The 21045-nt window shown below is 50.6% G+C and overlaps 2 protein-coding genes across 3 annotated transcripts; both read right to left on the bottom strand.

Annotated features, from left to right (window-relative positions):
• Nucleotides 1-1249: 1249 nt before the first annotated feature.
• Nucleotides 1250-3240, bottom strand: Fut7 (fucosyltransferase 7). The gene is made up of 2 exons (XM_051184831.1): nucleotides 3053-3240; nucleotides 1250-2949 (listed from the first exon to the last, which is right to left on the bottom strand). The coding sequence occupies exons 1-2, from the start codon at nucleotides 3057-3059 to the stop codon at nucleotides 1934-1936; spliced, it is 1023 nt and encodes a 340-aa protein (XP_051040788.1). The 5' UTR covers nucleotides 3060-3240; the 3' UTR covers nucleotides 1250-1933.
• A 10512-nt stretch (nucleotides 3241-13752) lies between these two features.
• Npdc1 (neural proliferation, differentiation and control 1) lies at nucleotides 13753-19359 on the bottom strand. Of its 2 annotated transcripts, none has more exons than XM_051184830.1 (9): nucleotides 19062-19359; nucleotides 16431-16577; nucleotides 15347-15487; nucleotides 15085-15255; nucleotides 14888-14954; nucleotides 14723-14810; nucleotides 14558-14637; nucleotides 14246-14342; nucleotides 13753-14156 (listed from the first exon to the last, which is right to left on the bottom strand). In XM_051184830.1, exons 1-9 carry the CDS (start codon nucleotides 19171-19173, stop codon nucleotides 14064-14066), a joined length of 996 nt encoding a protein of 331 aa, XP_051040787.1. In that variant the 5' UTR covers nucleotides 19174-19359; the 3' UTR covers nucleotides 13753-14063. The 2 variants fall into 2 exon arrangements, with proteins under 2 accessions (XP_051040787.1, XP_051040786.1); XM_051184829.1 differs by having other exon boundaries at nucleotides 15085-15258; nucleotides 19062-19358.
• Between the last annotated feature and the right edge of the window lie 1686 nt (nucleotides 19360-21045).

The raw sequence follows: 21045 nt of genomic DNA, 5'->3' as shown, positions 1-21045 counted from the left end.
CCAAGTGGTGGTCACAGCAACCTTTCTGGTGGAAGGCCACGAGGGTGAGATGCTCAGAAAACTATGTGCAGCGGGAATGCTTACCAGGCACAAGTAGATGCACCACGTGAAGGGTTGGGAGTGCATAACTGGAAACTGCTAGGGGTGAGCGCGTCCTAATTCTGGCCTGAGAAAGTTAGGTTTATATTAAAAATGGTGCTGAGACAGCGTAAGTGTGAAGAGTTTACTAGAGTCATGCTTTGTGGCTGCTGACCCTTCCCGGGCTGCTGCTCTTAACAGTGAAGAGACACAAAACGACCTCAAGAGCTACTCCTTGGCTGGCAGGGCTGATTGGGGAGACAGTCTGTCCCTTTGATATGTGGTTTATTTGTTTCCCCATCCCCTATATCCATGTAAACCTGGCTTCTTCCTGCACACAGAGCTTGGTGTTTGGTGGGTGCCTATTGATAGTGCTGCAGGACCAATTTCTGTATATGACCAGCAGGGGGCAGCAGAGGGCCACTAGCTCCAGCGATCAGGAGACATTTGAGGGTGATGTGTGATGGCTGTTTACCAGCTGAGGTTTCCCACCTGTGAATGGGACAATGGACAGTGTATAGAGTCCAGCCTGAGACACTCAGATTGCTCTTAAAAATGAATGAAAACCTTTGAGGGCTAAAGCTTCCCATCATCTCTCAGCTCCTTCATTGAGGAGAGGTCCCCCAGGGCTGATGTGAGAGGACCCAAAGCTCTCCCCAGCCCCAGGACACTTCCTTCTCCTCAGTTAGCCCAGGGGGCTGGGTCAGGGCAGGAAGCCATGGGCAGGTCTTTCCCACAAACCACGGGGAGAGGGGGGCTTCCTGCCGGCACTGCCACCCACCCCCAAGGCAAAGACAAGCCCAAGTCCCAACCCATCCCAAGAGCTCAACCTGTCATATACTCATGGGTTCACCCCCACATCTCCTCCCCTCACTCCTAGCCCAGCACAAGGGCTCCTTCTACCATCGTGTTTTCACTGAATCCCCTCATGGATATCTCTACCAGCCATCATTAATCAGACCCTGTCACACAGGACACCCCTCCAACCTGAGACCTGACATTTGACACCTCCAGCATTAAATAAGTTTGACCTCAGTTCCCAGCCAATGGGCTTTGGAGACCCGGGAAGGGGCATGGAGTGTTAAGGGTTCCTAGTAAATTGTTAAGGCTGTCGGCAGAAACAAGAAACTCTGTGACTGATGGAGAGAGGAATAAGCAGAGGAAGGCTGGCTGGTAGCCTCTGCTGCCTCACAGACCTGACCCAGGAGATCTGTGTCAGTGGCTTTATTAGTGGCAACTCTTTCCCTGAGGGGACTGTAATGACAAAAGCTTAGAATCAGCCACACTGTCCTCCCTACACACACACACACACACACACACACACACACACACACACACACACACACACCTGAACCCAGCATATGGTTTGCACCCAGAGTTCTAGAATATGCACCTGCGCCCCTAAGGCGAGTGCCTTTTCTGTGGGGGTTCAGGAACTTGTAGTTTTGTACCCAAAAGTCAAAGCCTAGGATGTTCCCAGCTACAGAAATACTCCCTGTCTAGTCTGAGCTTTGAGCATGGGTCCGTTCAAGGTAAGTTGGGGACACTCAACTGCCTTTCCTGTTTGATTAGCTTGTAAGAGGATATGATCACTAATTCCTTCCACGCTGTTGTCTCTTTCCTGAGATCCCTACTCTAAAGTCCACCAGCTTCCTCAACCAGATGGCTTCTACTGCCTACTCTGCTCTACTCATATACCTGCTTCCTGATCATCAACCTGAGCCTCAGGCTAGTCCCATAGTGACCCAAGAGGCTGGATGCCTAGTACTTAGGTTTCAACATCAGTCTTACACACACACACACACACACACACACACACACACACACACACAGAGCCTCTCCCAGCAGCAGGAGTTCAAGACTGGAACCAGCTTTCAAGGTCTTCATAGACCTGACTGCGGGGCAAGTAAGGGTAGCGGGCACAGATAGTGCAGAAACGTTCCCTCCAATCACCCAGGAGCCGCACACGGAGCCGGTCTCGCCAAGCAAAGAAGCGCTGATAGCGACTCTCATTCATGCTGACAAGGAAGACAGCCAGCTCACGGGCTGAGCTGAAGTCATCCACATGTACAAAGGCATCTGGTGGCACAAAAGCCTCGTAGGTGGCCCGAGGAGGTCCCAGCACCACAGGCACAGCACCAGCTGCCAGTGCATTGCGCCAAAACTTCTCGGTGATGTAGTCTCGATGCTGTGAATTCTCAAAGGACAGATAGAAGCGGTACCGGGCCACAGTGGACAGAAGACAACTAGCGCACAGTGGCCGTCCATTGGCACGTCCAAACACATCCACCTGCAGGTACGGGGCCAGCTGCCGGTACAGCCTTGCACGCTGCTGCCTCTGCTGGAAATTACTGACCACCCAGGCAGCCATCTTACTTTTGGCCGGTAGTGGGGGTGTAGGTCCAGAGTAGGGCTCCAATCGACCATAGGGTACAAAGATATCTGAATCACGCCTATAGCTCAGCACCCAGTTGAAGATGCCTCGGAAGTGATGGAGACCATGGGTGTTGCTGGGCGATTCCATGGAGGCCCAGACCCAAGGCTGTCCCTGCGGCCTCTGGTCTAGGGGCAGGCGAGACCTCAAGGTCTGCAGCTCGCGGTGGTGGAAAACTACAGCATCTGCACTGGCTAGCAAGCTCCGGTTGGCACTCAGGCGGCAGCTAGCCATGCCATAGTGAGTACAGGTGTCACCAGGCAGCTCTGGAGGCTGGTTGGTGAAAGGCCAATGCCAGATAAGGATGGTGACTGTGGGCTGAGGCACTGGAGCACCCATGGGAGCTGATTGCAGCAGCCAGCGGAGCCAGAGGGCCATGAGTGTCCCACCTCCAGCCAGGCACCCCCAGGCCCGCAACCTCCGGGTAGGGTTGCACCCTGAAGCAAGATAAAAAAGAAGAAGCCCTGTCACACTAGACTCAGGGACACCTGTAAATCCCCACCATCCCCACTTGGGATGCCTCAAGGACCAGATACTCACAATTCATCCACGGCCTTCTGAAACAGTCACCCAAGGAAACGGGGTTTCCAAATCACAGCAGCCTCCCCAGTAGAGGCACCCTGAAATCACAGCTGCACCTCCGCTCAACCCCTTGTGCTTTCGTTTCATCTACCCAAGGTGAGAGAGGCCAGGGACCTTCCCACTTCTGCCCCACCCTACCCCTTCAGTTTCTGGCATCAACCACTATCCAACCCCACCCCCACCCACCCCATCCTCTGCTGGAAGAGGGAATAGAGACAGGAAGAAGGCCCAGCCAGGGCCCCCTGCCCGACCCGCTGGTCCCTAGAGATGAGCACCTAGGCATGTGGAGGAGGGGCAGAGCCCCATCTTGCCCTCAGGAAAAGGAAAGCCCCACTGTGAATATTCTAAGCAGAAGTGGCCCCCTCTCCAGATGAGCACCCCATCCATGGTTCACCATGCAACCCCAGGACACCCAAAGAAAGCAACTTCACTTCCCCAGGAGGCCACTGAGGCCCCTCCCTGTAGTGACACCCACTTCCCCCAACCCCCACTGAGCTGGCCCTGTTCTTACAGACCCTCAGGCATCACAAGATGCTGCTCTCAGAGGCCATCCTACCCCACCACCTCTAGGAACTGCCTTGTTCACAGAATCTTAATCCTTAGAAAAGGGCCCCAGTGCAGTCCGATGAGACCTTACTTAGCACATGCCTCAAGGGCAGATTCAGCTGCATTGGACTGCAGGGAGGGCTGGGAATGCACATCTCTCTCTGCCTACAGACCTGTGGGCATGCAAACCTTGAACTGTAGGCTCAGCCCAAGGTTCTGGATGGACTAGGAAGAGCTGAAGGTCACTTCCTTTCTTCCTGCTACCCCAAGAGGGGGCTTTCCAGTCTGGAAAGGGAAGGAGTCTGTGTGTCCTTGACGTGGACAGGCAGGCTGATGGGCAGGGGGTTGGCATCCACTCCAGAAACAGGAAGGCTAGTCCCAACCTCAGGTCTGGGCTTGTCTGGCTTCCTTCCAGCTGGCCTGGGAGGACTAACCTGTATCTTGAAGGTAAGATTCCTCTCCCTCACCCCCTAACCTGGAGATGCAATGACCTAGTACAGGCCAATGTGGGCTGGCCTGGCAGGGTCACCCCAAGCTTCAGCCTATACAAGGCTTTCAGCCAAGGTGCTCCTGCTCCCTCCACCCCCACCAGGACACTGTGGGGTCCCATATGGGGAACAGCAAGCTTGCCTTGTCCATGTCCCAGAGCACCGGACCAGGAGTTCTGAAAGGACAGAAGCCGTGGGCCAGACGGATCTGCTTCCCCAGAGTCCCTTTCAGGAACTGCCTCTTATACTTCACTCAGCTCTGTCTATTGCACTGCTGGGCTTCCAGGACTCCTGGCCTCCCCCGCCATAGTCTCACATGGCTGTTGTCGTTGAGACAGGAACCAAGTAACTGACAGCAGACCCATGGTGGGGGCAGAGGCGCGAGCTGGAGAAGGTGGCTGTTTGGCACCTCAGAGGTGCCCATCCCCCTAGTGCAGGGTATAACCTCCAGATTGTGGTGGGGAGTTTGCGCAATGCCTGAAGGGGAAGGGAGGGTGTGGGCGCCACCAGAAGCCATCTAGCTGACTGAGATACAACTGAAGGTGGCCGTGGAGTGGGCAGCTGTGCCCTTGCCCTTCTAATCACTTGGCGCTTAGTGAGATGACCATAGTGATATCCGCCCTTTTGGCTCTGCCCCTGGCATCTCTCTTCATCTCTCCCCAAGCAGAGTGACCCCAGGAGAGCCACACCCTGGCTGCAGACCTCACTTCACCCCACCCCACCTTTTCTCCTTGTGACAGGAACTCAGAAGGCAGTGGGGGACCTGCAGGAAAGGGGCCATCCTGCCAGCGTGGGGCCACAGGCTTCTGGCTGGCAGAGCCTGCTGTCCTTCCTGTTTGTGACGCCAGCCTGGCGGGGGCCCTTGCCCCAGCCTCGCCCACACCGGCAGCCTGTTCCCTTCCTGGGTGGATTTGAAGGAACCTCCCCCACATCTACCTTCATACTGTCTAACCCTCCCATGCCAGCCCAGGTTGGCAGCTGTAGGGGCCCCTGATCATGAGCACATGCTAACTGGGGAATAGATTCAGAAGTTTGGCCCAGAAATGGGTCAGAATGAAAGAGGAAAAAGGGGGGAGGGTTGAAAAAGCATGAGTCAAAGGGAAAGCCAGTGAGCCTCAGCATAGCCCTTCACCCCACCAGGCCTCCCAGCTCACTGGGCTGTCTGGGAAGCAAGGGCACCCAGCCCCAGAGCGGCAGTTTGGAGCACACAGGACCAGGATCACACACTCTACCCGGCCTAAGAGACGCTGTGGGCCCTCCTCCAGCCAGAGCAGGCACAGCCCTACAGACCACTGCACCCCTACACACACAGACGTGGGGCAGCAGGAGGGTGAGGAACATGCTACCTATGGAAGTGCCTGCCCACCTGCCTGATCCTCACCCAACAGCCAAGACTGGCCAGATGTGTGCTTAGAGGTCCCCCTGGTGGCCATTCTCTGAAGTCACCTTAACTTGCTAAAGAGGGAATGGACACACTTAACAGCGGTTTTGGGGACATGGGGCTCAGGGTTTGCCTTTGGGGAAGCATAGAGATGGGGACTTGTAGGCTTTCAGGCAGTAAAGGGGACACCTAGATGAGGAAGCATGCTGCTAAGGGGTACTGTGAAAGTGGTATCAGGAGCCAACTGGGCTGGGCAGCAGGCAGACAACCCTAAACGGCTGGGAGAGGTGTGGTCTCTGCACTTCAGGCCCTCTTCTCCCATTTTTTTTCCACTGGGGAATGAGCATGTCCTTGCACTTGTCCAGGTGAAGCTGTTGGATGAGCTACAGATGTGCTGGGAGTTGGTTCTCTAGAAACCCATGTGTCCTCACCCCAAGTTTTGCATATCCTTTTCTGTTTTGCACCAGGACACACTCCTCTGAGCTGCACAACTGTTAGAAGGCTGAAGCTGGGGTACCCAGAATCTGGGGCCACTCCCTGGCCCCCCAGGCTGGCAGGGGCTGAAGGACATCACCTCCTAGGTGATGAAGACAGGAAGAACTTTGAGTGTGTGTGTGTGTGTGTGTGTGAGAGAGAGAGAGAGAGAGAGAGAGAGAGAGAGAGTGTGTGCATGTATGTTAAGACAGAGTATTTCACGGAACATGGAGCTCACCAATTGGCTAGATGCCAGCAAGCCCCTGGGATCCCTGGTCTTTAGGGCTACAGACATACACCAACACACCTATTACACTTTTTTAAAAATTACATTGCTGGGGGGAGGGGTTAGAGAGATGGCTCAATGGTTAAGAACACTGGCTGCTCTTCCAGAGGACACAGGCTTGATTCCCAGCACTCACACAGTAGATCAAAATCAGCTGTAACACAGTCCCAGGGGGACCCAACATATTCTGCTAACCTCCAAGGCCTGCACATATGTGGTGGACAGACATACATGCACGCAAAGCACCCATAAACACAAATAATTTTCAAATTAGTGGCATTTGGGGATGGAATGATGGCTCAGAGGTTAAGAACACATACTGATCTTGCAGAGAACCTGAGTTCAGTTTCTAGAGTCTATTTTGAGTGACTTACAACTGCCCATTAACTTCAGCTCCAAGGAATCTGACCCCTCTTTTCACCTCTGTGGACACCCACGTGCATATACCCACACAGAGACACACATGCATTTACATACATTTTTATTTAGAAATAAAAATCTTTTAAGATTGCACTTATTTATTTAGGGTGTGTGTGCATGTACCACACACCTGTACCATGGAGCACTTGTGGAGGTCAGAGGGCAACTTGCTGGAGTCAGTGCTCTCTTTCCATCATGTGGGTGCTGGGGACTGAATTGAGCTCATCATGGTTGGCAGCAAGCACATTTAGCGGCTGATCTTTCTTGTCAGCCAAAGTCTTTTAAATTACATATTACTTACTTGTGTGTATGTGGCTGTGGGTGTGCATTATGGAGGTCAAAGGATAACTTGCAAGAATCTGTGTGGTGATACATTATTTATGATTTAGTAAAGCTTGCCTGATGATTCAGAAAGCAAAGCCAGCCTCAAGCTCTAGATACCAGGCAATGATGATACACACCTTTAATCCCAGAATTTAGGATTAAGAGGTAGATGGATCTCTGTTAGTTCAAAGCCACACTGACTACATGAAATTGATGCAGTCCTAAAGGCATTCAGTCTGAGAGTTCATCTCTAGCCATGTTGAGGACAGAATAGCAGTCTGAGTGAATCTGAGGACAACTGAAGTCGGGAATAGTTTGAGGATCACCCTTTGGTCTGAGCTAAGACAGAGACAAGAACGGGTGGCTGGATGCTTTGCTTTTGTGATCTTCAGCTTGAAGCTCAATATCAGTATGTGGGTCTTCTATTTTTTTGTGTAACAAATTGTTTTTTCCTTCTATAATGTGAGTGTTGAATTCAAATTGTCAGGCTTGGCAGTGGGAGCCTTTACCCATTTAAGCCATCTTGCCAGGCTTTTATGTGGATGCTGCCAATCCCAGGTCCTCATGCCTGCATGGCAAACACTCTCCAAAATGAGCCATCCCTCTAGTCCCTGGAGCTAGGAGAGCCTGTGTCCCAGGATCACTGACTACACATTCTGTTTCATGCATGGTCTCCCTCCGGAGTCTTGCTGGTTTGGGAGCACCATCAGAGCGGATGGGTGTCACCCCAGGTTTGTGCTGGGATACAGATTGTCACCCTTTGGCATCTACACTGAGTGGCATCTGAAGATTCTGCTAAAGAGACAAAGGAGCTAAAACAGGTGCAACCCACTGGACTTCACAAGAAGCAGGAAGAGGAGCTGGGATCCTAGGGGCCAGGCCTGCAGAAGGCAAAGGTGGGCTAAGGCCTCTGGCAAGTCAAAGCAAGGGCTTCCATGAGACTGGCTCCTTGTTGGAGACAAACAATGTGCCCCTCAGCAGGGTCCCTGGGGAAGAGAAAGGACAGCTGAACTACTGGCACAGGGAATAGGGTAATATGGCTCTGGGAAAGGCTAAGCTATGCTCCTTGCCTAAGAGTTGAATCACCAAGCCCCTGTAGACCCCAGAGTTGTCCATCTACACTGCACAGTAGGCAGCAAAGACCCCAGGAACACACTGAAGATATACAAAATGTCATGAAGGTGGACCTCTAGAAAAGCCCAGCAGGGACAGCATTGGAAACATTGTGGACCTCACCCTCTAGACTGAGTCTGGAACTCTGAGAAGACCCTGGCTCTGACTACAGCCCCACCAGTGAGACAGATGTGCTGAGCATCAGGTTGTTCTTTGCTCTGAATGAGGCCAGATCTCTCTACATCCCAGTTCTCTGTGGCCATCTTTCCTCAAGGCAGATAAGTGACAATGACCATGCATGAGCTATGACTTATGCTCAGCTTTCTCCTTGATCTTCTCCCACACCATAGCCCAGAAGGAAACAGGTTTATGATAAAGGCCAGCCCAGGGTCACAGTGAGTGAGAGAGAGGTCTCTGCTGTGGGCAACTCTGGCTCCCAAAATATATTGCTTTGGATAAAACAGTAGCTTCAAGCAGTGTTAACCTCATTTCTAACTAGTCTTCCCTACCACTCTTCAGGGAACTGCTGGTGCCTAAACAGCCTTGTCTTCCCAATTGCAGGGTTGTCTAGAGCCTGCACCCTCTCCACCCCAACAAATACTTATGAGTTTTGAATATAACCTTTGTACCCTCCCTGATTGACTAATTAGCCTTGTTCTTCAGGTCCATCTACTGATGGCCGGATTTCAGCACCTTTGACCACATTATCACACACTCACACACACACACACACACACACACACACACACACAGAGAGAGAGAGAGAGAGAGAGAGAGAGAGAGAGATTTGCTTTACTTCAAGCGTGTAATGTCTTGGTAAATTGCCATATGTTGTTTTGAGTTCACCTGAGAAACTGGCTCTGAAAGTGGGGTTGTCATCCCCTTATTTCAGACCCAGGCATATTTTGTCTTAAAGTGTCTTTTGAGACCACTTGTCTAGGGATGGTCTGTTTACACACACACACACACACACACACACACACACACAACTCTGTTATAGGAAAGCCAGGCCAGAAAAGAAAAAAGTGAAAATACTGTATTCTTGAGAACAACTAGAAAGCGAAGTCATTTCCAATGGAGGTGCTGTTTTTCATCCTGTGAGATTAAAGTTCCTACAGAAGGAAGAAGCTGGAAGCTTGACCATGAGAAGCTCAGTCACGGAAACCCTGCCTCAAAAAACAAAACAAAACAAAACAAAACAAAATATCCCGCACAGATTTACTGGGGAATCCGGGTTGTCACATTGAGTTACAGTTTGTGACAAAGTCCTGAGCAGAGCAGGATGAATCCAAATAAAAGAACGAGTAACAGCACAGGGGCTACTCAAATCCTGGCTTTTAAACATGCAGCAGAAACCAACTAGGGACACTGTGGCCGTCAGCTGGAGTTCCCAACTAAGCTTTCTCTCCATGACTGAGCTTCTCTGACTCATTTGACTACATGTACCTCTTCTGATGCATTCCAAACTAAGTGGACCACCTGGTCAGGACCTAGAGGTATTAAAACAACAGTTAGATTCCCTTGTAGAAATGATCCTATAAAATTACTTCTCATGAGACAAAGAAAACCATGTGTGGCTTTGTAAAAACAAAACAAAACAAAAAAACCCAACCACTGTTTCCATGCTAATCAATCAAGAGTAATTTAGAAAATCTTGCCATGATTAAAAACAAAAAACTTGTCTGAGTAGCAGTGGCACATACCTTTAATCTCACTGCTTAGAAGGCAGAGGCAGGTGGAGCTCTGAGAGTTTGAGGTCAACCTGAACCACCAAACAAGTTCTAGGACAGCCAGGGCTACACAGAGAAACCCTGTCTCAAAAAACCAAAAACCAAACAAACAAAAACTCAAAAAGAAAAAGAGACAAAGACATAAATCAGATAATTGATGCCAGTTTCTGTACTCTTAGTCCCCCTAGCTAACTACTCTGCTATCAGCACTGACTGGGCCTGTGCAGGCCCTTGCATCTTAAGCTACATGGCCAATTATGTATCAGTTCAGTTAAATTAATGGTCCAACTGTACCTTTTTAGAGCAACTGTACCTCTTTAGAGCAGGGTAAGTCCAAAACCAGTGGATAATGTAACAGAGCCCCACACCTTAACACAAATAATTTCATGGTGGAAGAAACATTCAGACTGTAAAACTCAACATGTAGACAGCACCACCTACCAAAACTAAAACAAAGACCTAATCCATTAGTCCACAGCTCTGGGAAAGTCTCTAAATGTACTAACCTTGCATTTTGGTTTCTGTAGTTCCAATTCTGGCTAACTATTCTTGTTAACTGAAGTATAGTATGTCAACCCAGGATATAGGTTTTGTGCTTAAAAGGTCACCCAGAGAAAGACTCAGCTGTATTGGGATCTGGAAAACCCTCGTCACTGCTGGCTAATAAAGACTTCCTATTGGCTTAAACCCATGTCTGAGCAGTCCTCTCTGGTGAATGCCACACAACAAAGGTCTCTGATAATTCCACAGGCTTTTGCTGGAATGTAAAACTTCTCTATTACCAAACTCTGTAAAAGGCAAATGAGAGATAGTGGTGGCACATGCCTTTAAACCCAGCACTCCGAAGACAGAGGTAGGCGGATCTACAGAGCAAGTTTCAGGACAGCCAAAGCTACACAGACAGACCCTGTCTTAGAGGGGGGAAAAAAAAAAGACCCAATTAGAAAGAAAATGAAAAAGATCCAGGCAATAAAGAGGTTGGAGTGAGATTTATAATGGGGAAAACTTCAGAGTTTAATAATATGTATGGACAGGTAATTTTCATTTACAACACTGTACTAGGTATGTCATTTGAATTGAAATCTCACTTATAGAAATGAAATGAGAGTAAGTAGATAAGAGAGGCATTGAAAAGGATATAATTTTTGAAAAGAAATGCTTTAATTAGAAAAGAAATTATAATTTAGAAAAATAATATATTAGATAAGGATCTAATAGATTAGATTTATTTTATAAAATAAAATGAGATTTTTTTTTGTTCTGAAAATGAAAGATGAAGACAAAATAAAAATTCAAGGCTTTAACACTAAGTTGCAGAAGGACTGAGTGAGTCGAGTACAAGATCTGTAGATAGGATTTAAAAATGATGAATGTTTGATGATTAAAGGTTATTAAGATCTCTAAGTAACATTTACAGTAACTGGCTTAGAAAGAATGTGGGGGCTGGAGAGATGGCTCAGGTTAAGAGCACTGGCTGCTCTTCCAGAGGAGCCAGATTCAATTCTCAGCAACCACATGGTAGCTCACAACTGTCTGTAACTCCAAGATAAGGCACCCTCACACAGGCATATATGCAGGTGAAACACAAATGCACATAAAATAAAAATAAATTTTAAAACATTAAAATAAGAATGTGAGTCATAGCAAAATCAAGACTTACTTAAAATTGTTTTGTTTTCTAATCTTTATCTAAATGTTACACAGAACTTAAAACTATAAAGCTTAAAAAAAATAGTATGGTGGCGGTGCAAATCTTTAATTAATCCCAGTACTTGGAGGCAGAGGCAGGCAGATCTCTGAGTTCCAGGCCAGCTTGGTCTAGACAATGTGTTTCAAGACAGCCAAGGCTATATAGAGAAAATCTGTCTCAAAAAACAAAATAAAATAAAATAAATTACAAAGCTAGTAAAGCAGTCTTTTGGGGTGCTCACCGAAATTTGGAGGTTTACACCAATGTTAATAAGAGGGTCAAAAAGGACGCTTTGGCCTTTACTCCCCACTGTCAGCTGGTGGGTGGTTTGAATGTAATTGGCCCCAGTAAGACCACAGGGAGTGGTACTTTTAAGAGGGATGACCTTGTTGGAGTAGGTGTGGTCTTGCTGAAGGAAGTGTGTCACTGTGGAGGTGGGCATAGAGGTCTCATATGCTCAAGCCATGCCCAGTGAGACAGACCACTTCTTGTTGCCTCTGGGTCAAGATATAAGAACTCTCAGCTCCTTCCCCATCACCATCTCTGCCTGCATGCTGCCTTGCTTCCTGCCATGACAATAATGGATGGAAACTCCAAACTGTAAGCCACCCCAATTAAAGGTTTTCCTTTATAAGAGTTGCCATGGTCATGGTGTCTCTTCACATCGATAGAAACCCGAAGACACCAGGAACACTGGGACCCCTTCTAAGAGGCTCTCTCTCTCTCTCTCTCTCTCTCTCTCTCTCTCTCTCTCTCCATCTATCTCTGTGTGTGTGTGTGTGTTTGTGTGTGTCTTTCTCTCTCTCCCTCCCTTTTTTTTTTTTTTTTTTTTTTTTTTTATACAGGGTCTCACTAAGTAACCTTGGATGGCCTGGAGCTTGCTACTTAGACCAGACTGACCTCAAACTCATAGGGATCTGCCATTCAGGTGCATGGCCACCATGTCCAGATCACCTATCTTTTTTATCAGAGAGGCCACAGCGTCTCCAGAGAATAGACTGTAGCCAGTACACATCCTACAGGAAGGAAAGTCAATGGAGAGGTACATGTTCCCTCTGCTTTCAAAGGAAGTCAGGTGGTCAGCAGGATCCTGACCATCCCTGCAGATGGCACAATCAGTAGAGAAGAAACTAAAGGAGCTGGGCGTTGGTGGCACACGCCTTTAATTCCAGCACTTGGGAGGCAGAGGCAGGTGGATCTCTGTGAGTTCGAGGCTAACCTCCTGGTCTACAGAGCTAGTTCCAGGACAGGCTCCAAAGCTAAACAGAAAGACCTCATCGCAAAAAACAAAAAACAAACAAAAAAAAAAAAAAAAAAAAAAAAAAAGAAAAAAGAAAGAAAAGAAAAGAGAAGAAACTAAAGGAGTCAAAGGAGTCAGGAGGCTCCTCTTAATATATTCACTTATCTGGGCATTCCATTAGTCCCAGCACTCAGTGGCAGGCGCAGGAAGATCTCTGTAAGTTCATGGCTAGCCTGGTCTACAAAGTGAGTTCTAGGACAGCCAAAGACTGTTACATAGAGAAACCTTGTCTCAAACAAACAAATAAACAAAACACACAAACAGATGTACGCACATTAATTCATTCAGAACTAAAAGTATGACTGCTGTTATAGTCACAGATCATTCTCCAAACCATATAGGAGAGAGTGACCAGTCAAATACACATGCCTTCTCCCCTTACCTAAACCCTTGCCTCATGTACCTGGCTGTAGGTACATTGTGTTCCTCAGGTCCATCTGCTTGGCCTATCCCCCTCCCACCCCAACACATTATAGGAGTACAGGAGTCTGTCCCCTGTAAGAACCCTACAGGTCTATATGCTATTCTCTTGGCTTCTGTCCTTGGCAGAAAACAAGCAGGAACGGAGGCATTGGGTACCCACAGCCAGGAATATGCAAACTGCTCCTCTCCCAACCCTTTTTATACCACAGAATGGGGCCTTTGGAATCTGTCTTTGGGCTCCTCTAGCCCTTACTATTCATAAACTCTGGGGCAGAAAAGTGAGTAGTAGGAGTAAGTTACCCACTGCAGAGGGTGAGGGTTGTCTGTGGTTCTCTTCCAGCCCAAGTCCCTAATAGAGGTAACACCTCTCTCTGCAAGTGCAAGAGAAGGTCCCAGGCCCTCACTCAATGTCCATCCACCAAGGCTTCCCAGGGAGGTGTGTGACTGTAGACTCCTCATACCATCAGTGAAGCCAGAAGCCACTCAAGGTTTGAAAAAGACTTTAATTGGCTTTTATCTCCAGAAATCTCTCTATCCATGCCTGGGCTCTAGGGTCGCTGGACTAGCCCCTCCAGTTTGAGGGTCCAGACCAGACAGAGAATGTGCAAGCAGATGCTAGGTCTCCCACATAAGGTGGAGAATCTCCCTGGAAAGGGAGCCCAGGGGCTGGTGCCTCCCTCCTGCCAAAAGCATGCAGAGGGTCACAATGCTGTTCTTTTCGATAGGGAACACCAAGACTTGCTCCTCCCACCGGTGGGCTGTGGGCTGCAGGCAAGTGGGCGTCAGTCTAGGAGTCACTGCAGCGGAGGTGAGGAATGGGGGCCTGGCAGTGGTGCCGACAGCGAGGAATGGTCAAACAGTGGGTTGCGCACCTCCATCTCCCCTGTCTGTGAAGACACTGGGTCAAGCTTCTGGTGGCAAGGCTGATACAGCAAGATTAGGAGAAACCCTAGCAGAAAGCGCCTAGGGCACTCACCGGTGCCAGGCCTGGGCACTCGTACACCGTGAAGTCACCGTCTTCATTCTCCTCATCAGAGGAGGCTGACTCCAGTTCCTTTGGAGGGTCCTTATGCCTGGTGGGGGCAAGACAACTGGGTCCTCTGCACACTCTCCATGGGAAAGTGCTCAGTGTACTGTTGCCCTGGGTGGGGGCTTTGGGCTGAGGTGGGGTGGGGCAGGCCAGGAAGTAAGAGGTTGCATGCAGGTGGGGAAGCTCGACTAGGTGAGGTGTGGGTGGGATGGAGGTGCAGGGCAAAAGTGGCTGCCACTTCAGGTCAGGAAGGCTCACCGCTCCAGGCACAGCATCTGCTGTCTCTGGTGCTGGTAGTGATACATCTCAGCGCTGTGCGCCAGCCGCTGATCCCCAGGCTGTGGGAGGGGGTGGAAATATTAAGCTAACCTTGGGGTGCACAGAATTAGAGCGAATGCGCCTGGTGGGGTAGGAACTACGCACCGAGATTCGCGGTGTTGTAGGAGAAGTAGGCGCCTTGGCTGTGGCAGCATAGTCGGCCTTCTGAGTCAGGCGGATCTCCCTCTGTAGTCTGAAGAGGTTTGGGGTTGAGAGGGTTGTTATGGAACTGAAAGTCAGACCCCATCCACCCGCTGGTCAGCGGCTCACCTACACCAGCAGAGGGCTGCCACAGCCAGGGCGGCTGTGCTCGCCAAGCAGAAAGCCAGGATCAGCACTGTGGGAGAGAGGGGCATTGTGAGGAGCTGCCTGAAGAGGGCTCTTATTCTGCCTCCCCCATCCCCTTTGCGACTCCCTCCTCCTTCAACCCACCACATGCCTGTCCCTTAGTGCCAACCTGGACCTACCAAGGGTGAGGCCATTTCCATGCCCGCCCCGGGGCTCCAGCGGGGACATGTGCACAGGCCCAGAAGATACAGGGGACCCCAAGGAGGCGCGGGGCGTAGGTGTGGAGGTTCCATGAGTGGAGGGGAGGCCAGGCTCCAGTCCTTGACCCCACTGTGAGAATCCCAAGGTAGCTGCTGAGAGTCAGGCACATAAATTCAGAGGAACTTGGCCTTTAGTCAAAGAAGCAAGGTAAGGAAAGAGAGGAGGGATGGGGGTCCTCACCAGGCTCCAGGAGCTTCTGTGCAGCCTCAGGCAAGGGCGGTGCTGTAAGCCTTGAGGGCCCAGCCTCCTTCTCCTTCAGTGCCAGTTTCTGGGCCAGAGAATCGATCTCCTCTTCCAGTCTGGGCTGGGGCAAGTCCTCTCCTGAGGAATGTGAGGGGCCTTCATAGAGAGAGGCCCCAGACCCTAAATCAACACCTGCAACAGGCAGCCTCCTGAGCTGAAGGGACCCATCCAAAGTTTCACCATCCTGGGTTACCATGGTGACAACTGAGGGAGCTTCTTTAAATTCCAGGGGTTGGGGGTGGAGAGAAAGGCTAGGGGAATGTGCAGAAATCCACAAAAGGAGAAAGGAACGGAAGCCTTTATTCTAGCTAGTGTGCACAAAGAGCTGGGCAGAGCTCTGGCTAAGACATTTCCTACTTTGCCCACACCCAGGCACCTTCTCTGCCCAAGAGGAGAAAGGAAATTCTGAAGGAATGGAGTGAAGCCAAAATATAACCAAATACCTAGGCTACTCCCAGCCATCAGGAAAGAAGGAGCCTGCAGGGGTGGGCAGGGGGTCAGGCCCTGATTGGTTCTCACTTTGCACCTCATGATCCAAAAAGAAGCTCCCACGTGGGACTCCAATCTACAGCACCCTCTGGCCTTTTCTCGGTGCCCCTCTTAATCACTTCTCCCCAGGTAGCCTGGCTGGCCATGTTGCCAGCACCTCCGGTAAGGACAGTCACCACTAACACATGCTGTGTGGAGTGTACAGGGTAAGTGACCAAAGGAAAGGAGCAGGTTGCCTAGAATGTGCAAACATAACAGCTTTTGGCTGACCTATCACGTCCCAAGCCCTAATGTTCTGACCTCTCGTCCTTCTGAGGTCACCCTTTGCCTTAGAAGGACTCAACTGCCATAGGCCTCAGCCTGGTTCCAACACTGGGCCAGCATCATCTTGGAAGGATAAAGAGAATTGCCACTTCTAGAGTGACAAGAGTTCTAGTTCTAGTCTTGGACCTGAGCACTCAGCCCACAGGGCAAGGCAGGAAGGGAGGGAAGATATCTCACCCACCCATTCTGCCTGAATTTATACTCATACCAGAAGACTGGTGCATCCTGGGCACACAGAACCCTTGCTGGTTCTCCTGGAAGGACTGAAGGCATGGTCCACAGGCGTGTGCACCTGGTGGACATCTGGCACGCCTCTTCAGGGCACAATCCAGGCTTCCAGGACAGGTGGCAGCATCTGAGGAAGAAGCAGAGGAATGGCCCATCATAGCCCGCTTGGCTGAGTCTCAGTGGAACAGCAGCCCTGTTTAGAAACCCCTCCCTCCACTGAGCTGGCCAGGCCTGCCTCCGGCCATTGTTCTGGGCAGGCCTGGCCTTCCTACTGCCAAGCCTCAGAATCAGGAAGCAAACAGAGTCTTATGAGAACTACCCTGTCCCATCCACTCCTCACAGTCCTGCTCCCAGGCCTAAGCCTAACCCTTAAAGGAGAACTGAACCTAACTGTCTAGGCAGCCTCAGGGAAGGGTGGTGAAGTCCTCCAAGGCTGGCTTTTGACCTTTGTGTGGCTCAGAGTGAGACAGGACCTTCCTTCCAGATTGCCGCTGAGGACAGAGCTCTGTTCTCTTTGGCTCAGGAGCAGCAAAGGATGTTGGGTAGTCATTTCTCCTAAACACTGGGTTTTCTCCCTAGACCCCCTCACATAATCTTACAACCCCAGAGCACTGTCAGGGGGCCCACAGAACAAATGCTCAGTCCAGAAGACAGTGGCTCTCCCTGCCTAGCCTTCTTCTTCAGGGCACAGGGAAGCCACTGGGGTTTTGGAGACCTAAGATGGAGCTGGAGATACAATGAGGGCATTGAAGGGCCTGGGCTGGCCAGCGCTGGGGATGCCAGTCGAGGTCATAGTTTCCAGTCACAGTTTTTTGTCTTCCTCATTTGGGGCCCAGAGTATAATGTTCTGTTTATACATGGCAATCAGTGTCATGCTGATGCGGGTAGATAGAGCAGTGACCCTCGTGCCTCAGTTTCCCGTGTGGGGCATGTAAGTCCAGTTGCTTTGAAGCTAAGGAATATTTCCAACCTGGACACTGGTTTCTCAGGAAACTGAGAAAGCTAAGGCAAGACCCAGCAGGACCATCAACCTTGCCTACCTTAGCCCAGATACCACCACTGCTCAGTGCAGGGCACACTGGGATGTAGAGAACATTCTGCAGGCTTTGGCTTGATTTCCTTTGTAATGTGACACTCTACATCTCCTGCAAAGATGTCCTAGCAGCCCTAGTGGCAGGGGGCACACAGAATCCCAAGCCAGGCACCTTTTTTCCTCCGTAGCAGACTCCAGTGGCAGCAATCTGAGCTTGGGATAGTTAAACATTAAACCTATATCGGGAGCCTTACATGGACTCCACCCACCAGCTGGGCTCCAGGGAGCCAGATAGTCCCTGCCCCTGATGCTGATAACCCAGTCAGATCTATGCTAGAGGTGTGTAGCACAAGGCTAGTTTTAGGCTGCAGGACCTCCATAGCCCTCCAGCCAGTTGTTTACTATTGGATAGAAAGACCCTCTCCAGCCTGTGCATGAGGAGGAGGTTCCCAGGAACAATGGCAGCTGGAAAGTAACTGGTACTCTACCCATCCTGGGCTATTGGCCCCTCCTGGCCAGTAGGTATGGTAAAGGGATGCATGCTTAGGGACAGTCATGCTAGGGCTATACATTCAGCTACAGTGAAATGAGCAGAGACCAGAACCCCAAGAAGGGGTTCAGCACTGCTCCCGTAATCCCATTCCTGAGGAGGCTCCAGCTAGGAGGCAGAGCAAGGCCTGGTCTGGCCCTCCACCCTCCCCAAGAGTCTCTTCACTCCAGGGCTGCCTGCCCAGGAAGAAACCTGGCCAGCTTTTAAGGCCCCACACTCAGAACAACTTCATTAGAGTCACAGTTGCCCCACATACCAGTCACCTCTCCATGCCTCAGTTCTCTCATCTGTAAATTGGGCTCAAAGCACCTCCCCTCCAGAGCTCCAGAATTCGGTGAACATATGGGCACCTTCTCCTATTTCATTCCCTTCAGGGAGATAAGATTTGGGTCTTGTAGCTTCAGGACCCATCTAGCAAGAATGTTTTCCCAGAGTGGGCTCACACACAGGGGTCGAAGGGTCAACACACAGACCTCAATCCGGAAGACAGGGTGGCATGTGACCTTCAAAGCAGGGAATGGGGTAACTTGGCCCACTAAGTTGGAACAAGACGCTAGTGGGCCTGGAACTCTTAGACTCTGCCATGGGAACCCCGAGACAAGGCTGACAGCAGCAAGGCCCATAGACACCAGGAACAACCCTGCCAATTGGAAACCCCAGAGACACAGAAACAAAGACACAGGATCCCCTCTGAGGGCCACCGGGAACCAGATGGCTGCAGACGCCCAGAAAGACATCCAGAGACATACGCTGAATTGGCTCAGAGACCCAGAGACAAAGACCAGAAGCTCGTGACATCTACATTCGCCTCCAGGGACCTGAGAGAAGACTCATCCAGCCTGGCCTTCAATGGGCCTGACCTGTTTACCCAATCCATGCCCAGCAGAACGGTCCTGCCTAGCCTGCGGGCCCGGGTGAGGCCAGGGCGGTGGCAGGGAGGACGAGGGTGGTGCCGAGTGGTAGGATTCCCCGCTCGGCGATCCCGGCCCCGGAGCGCCCCGCAGCCTGAGCCCAGAGCGACAGCTCACCCGGGCGGCGGGCGGTGGCACCGTTCAGGGCCGCTCCGAGGATGAAGCCGGAGAGCAGCAGCCGCAGGAGCCGCAGGTGCCGCGGGGAAGGCGGAGGAACCGGCGTCGCCATGCTTCAACGCCGCCACTCGGGCAGCATGGCACCCCGCGGCCCCGGGCTCGGTACCGGCTCCGGGAACCGTGACTGGAGAAGCCGGGAAGCGGGAGGGGGCGGAAGAGGAAAAGAGGAGGAGGCGGCGCTGACGCTGCGGCAAAGGATCCGGGATGGGATGGAGGCTCCGCGGCCAGAGAAGCGTGTAGGGAGTGCGCCTGCGCGCTCCACCTGCGGGGGCGGGACATCTTCTGCGGATTGAGCCCCCTCCTTCTGTGTCCAGTGGGGGGTCCCCTTTCTACAGGCGACTAAGTGCCTCGGGCCCTCCAGCCTCTGCAGCAGTATACGTCCTCATTACTCAGAAATCTGGTTTGGGATTGACTAGGAGTGGGCGTCCCAGGATGCGTGCCTTCCTGTTAGTGGTCCGACTGCCAAACCTTAGCCGCCCACCCTATTAGAGCAAAGGGCCTTGGACTAGAGGAACACCAGGAGCAAACATTGGCTTTCCTGAAACTTGCTATGTAGACCAGGCTGACAGTTGCAGGTTTGCAAAATGTATCAAACAAAGGATGAACAGGTGCACAGAGACGCACAGGTGTACTGAGAGACGCCTCCAGGCTTTCGAAGCCACGAAGTCGGGCTAGTCGGGCTCATTTCCGAGTGAGTCCACCAGGGGGCAAAAGTAAATTGACGTTGTTGCTGACAGGCGTCTGGGAGCTGTCCAAGGTGGTCACTGTCCCAAGGTAATGGCTTTCAGTTCCCTAGAGTCACCCAGCATGGAGCATCCACAGTGCCTTGTGTTTACACTTCACTTACAGTCTCCTGAGAACACACCCCATCTCATCTAGAGACCTCCCCTTGACTCAGTCAAGAAAGCAAGGTTGAAGCTAGGTGTGGTGGTGCACTCCTTTAATCCCACCATCAGAGGGGCAGAAGTAGGCGGACATATGTGAATTCAAAACTAGTCTGGTCTACATATCAAGTTCCAGGACAGCCAGGGCTACATAGCGAGACTTTGTCTTTAAAATGTAAAACAGGGAGTCAGGAGAAGTGGCTTAGCAGTTAAGAGTATTGGATGTTCTTCTAGAGGACTAAGGTTCAATTCCCAGTCTGTAACTCCTCTTGCAGGGAGATCAGATTGCTCCATACAGATATACTAGTAGGCCAAACACCAATGTATATAAAATAAATAAATAAATAAAAACAAAAGAATAAAAACAAAATTATAAAAAAATGTAAAACAGGAAAAAAAATCTGTGGGACAGTGGTGGTACACACCTTTAATCCCAGCACTAGGGAGACAGAGGCAGGCAGATTTCTATGATTTCAAGGCCAGCCTGGTCTACAGAGTGAGCTCTGAGCCAGCCAAAGCTACACCCTGTCTCAAAAAACAAAACAAAAAGCAACAAAATGTAAAACAGAAAGAAAAGAACAAGGCTGAGTTCCCCAGCCTGCAATTCTTTCAGCCCCTATGGGCTCACAATGTCAAAGGGGAGACTTGCTGTTGTAAGCTTACAAAATGTATTAAAGAATGATGCCATGTGTGAGTGTGCACTCCCTGACCCAGCCCTCCGAGCTGAACAAAAATCGTATCTGAACTCATTTCCCATAGAAGAGACAGGGAGAAGTAGCATACCCAGTGCATTCTTTTCTACCTAGAGAACACAGAAAGTTAGGCTGTGGGATGCAGGGATGCTGACTCTTCAGGAGCGTCTGTGATGGGGGGGGGGGCAGAAACAAAACCAAAAACCTTGGTTCATCCTCAATTTCTACATGTGTTATCAAGAGAAATTAAAGTTTGTTAGGGTTCGTCAATCAAAGAGGACAACCCAGGCCAGCATAGAGGAGTGTCTCCATTGCCTTAGGTCTGGTCCAGAAAGGAAGGATGCAAGA

The sequence above is a fragment of the Phodopus roborovskii genome, unplaced genomic scaffold, assembly GCF_943737965.1.
Source record: "Phodopus roborovskii unplaced genomic scaffold, PHOROB, whole genome shotgun sequence".
Classification (NCBI taxonomy): Eukaryota; Metazoa; Chordata; class Mammalia; order Rodentia; family Cricetidae; genus Phodopus; species Phodopus roborovskii.
This window is presented reverse-complemented; position numbering and strand designations above follow the sequence as displayed.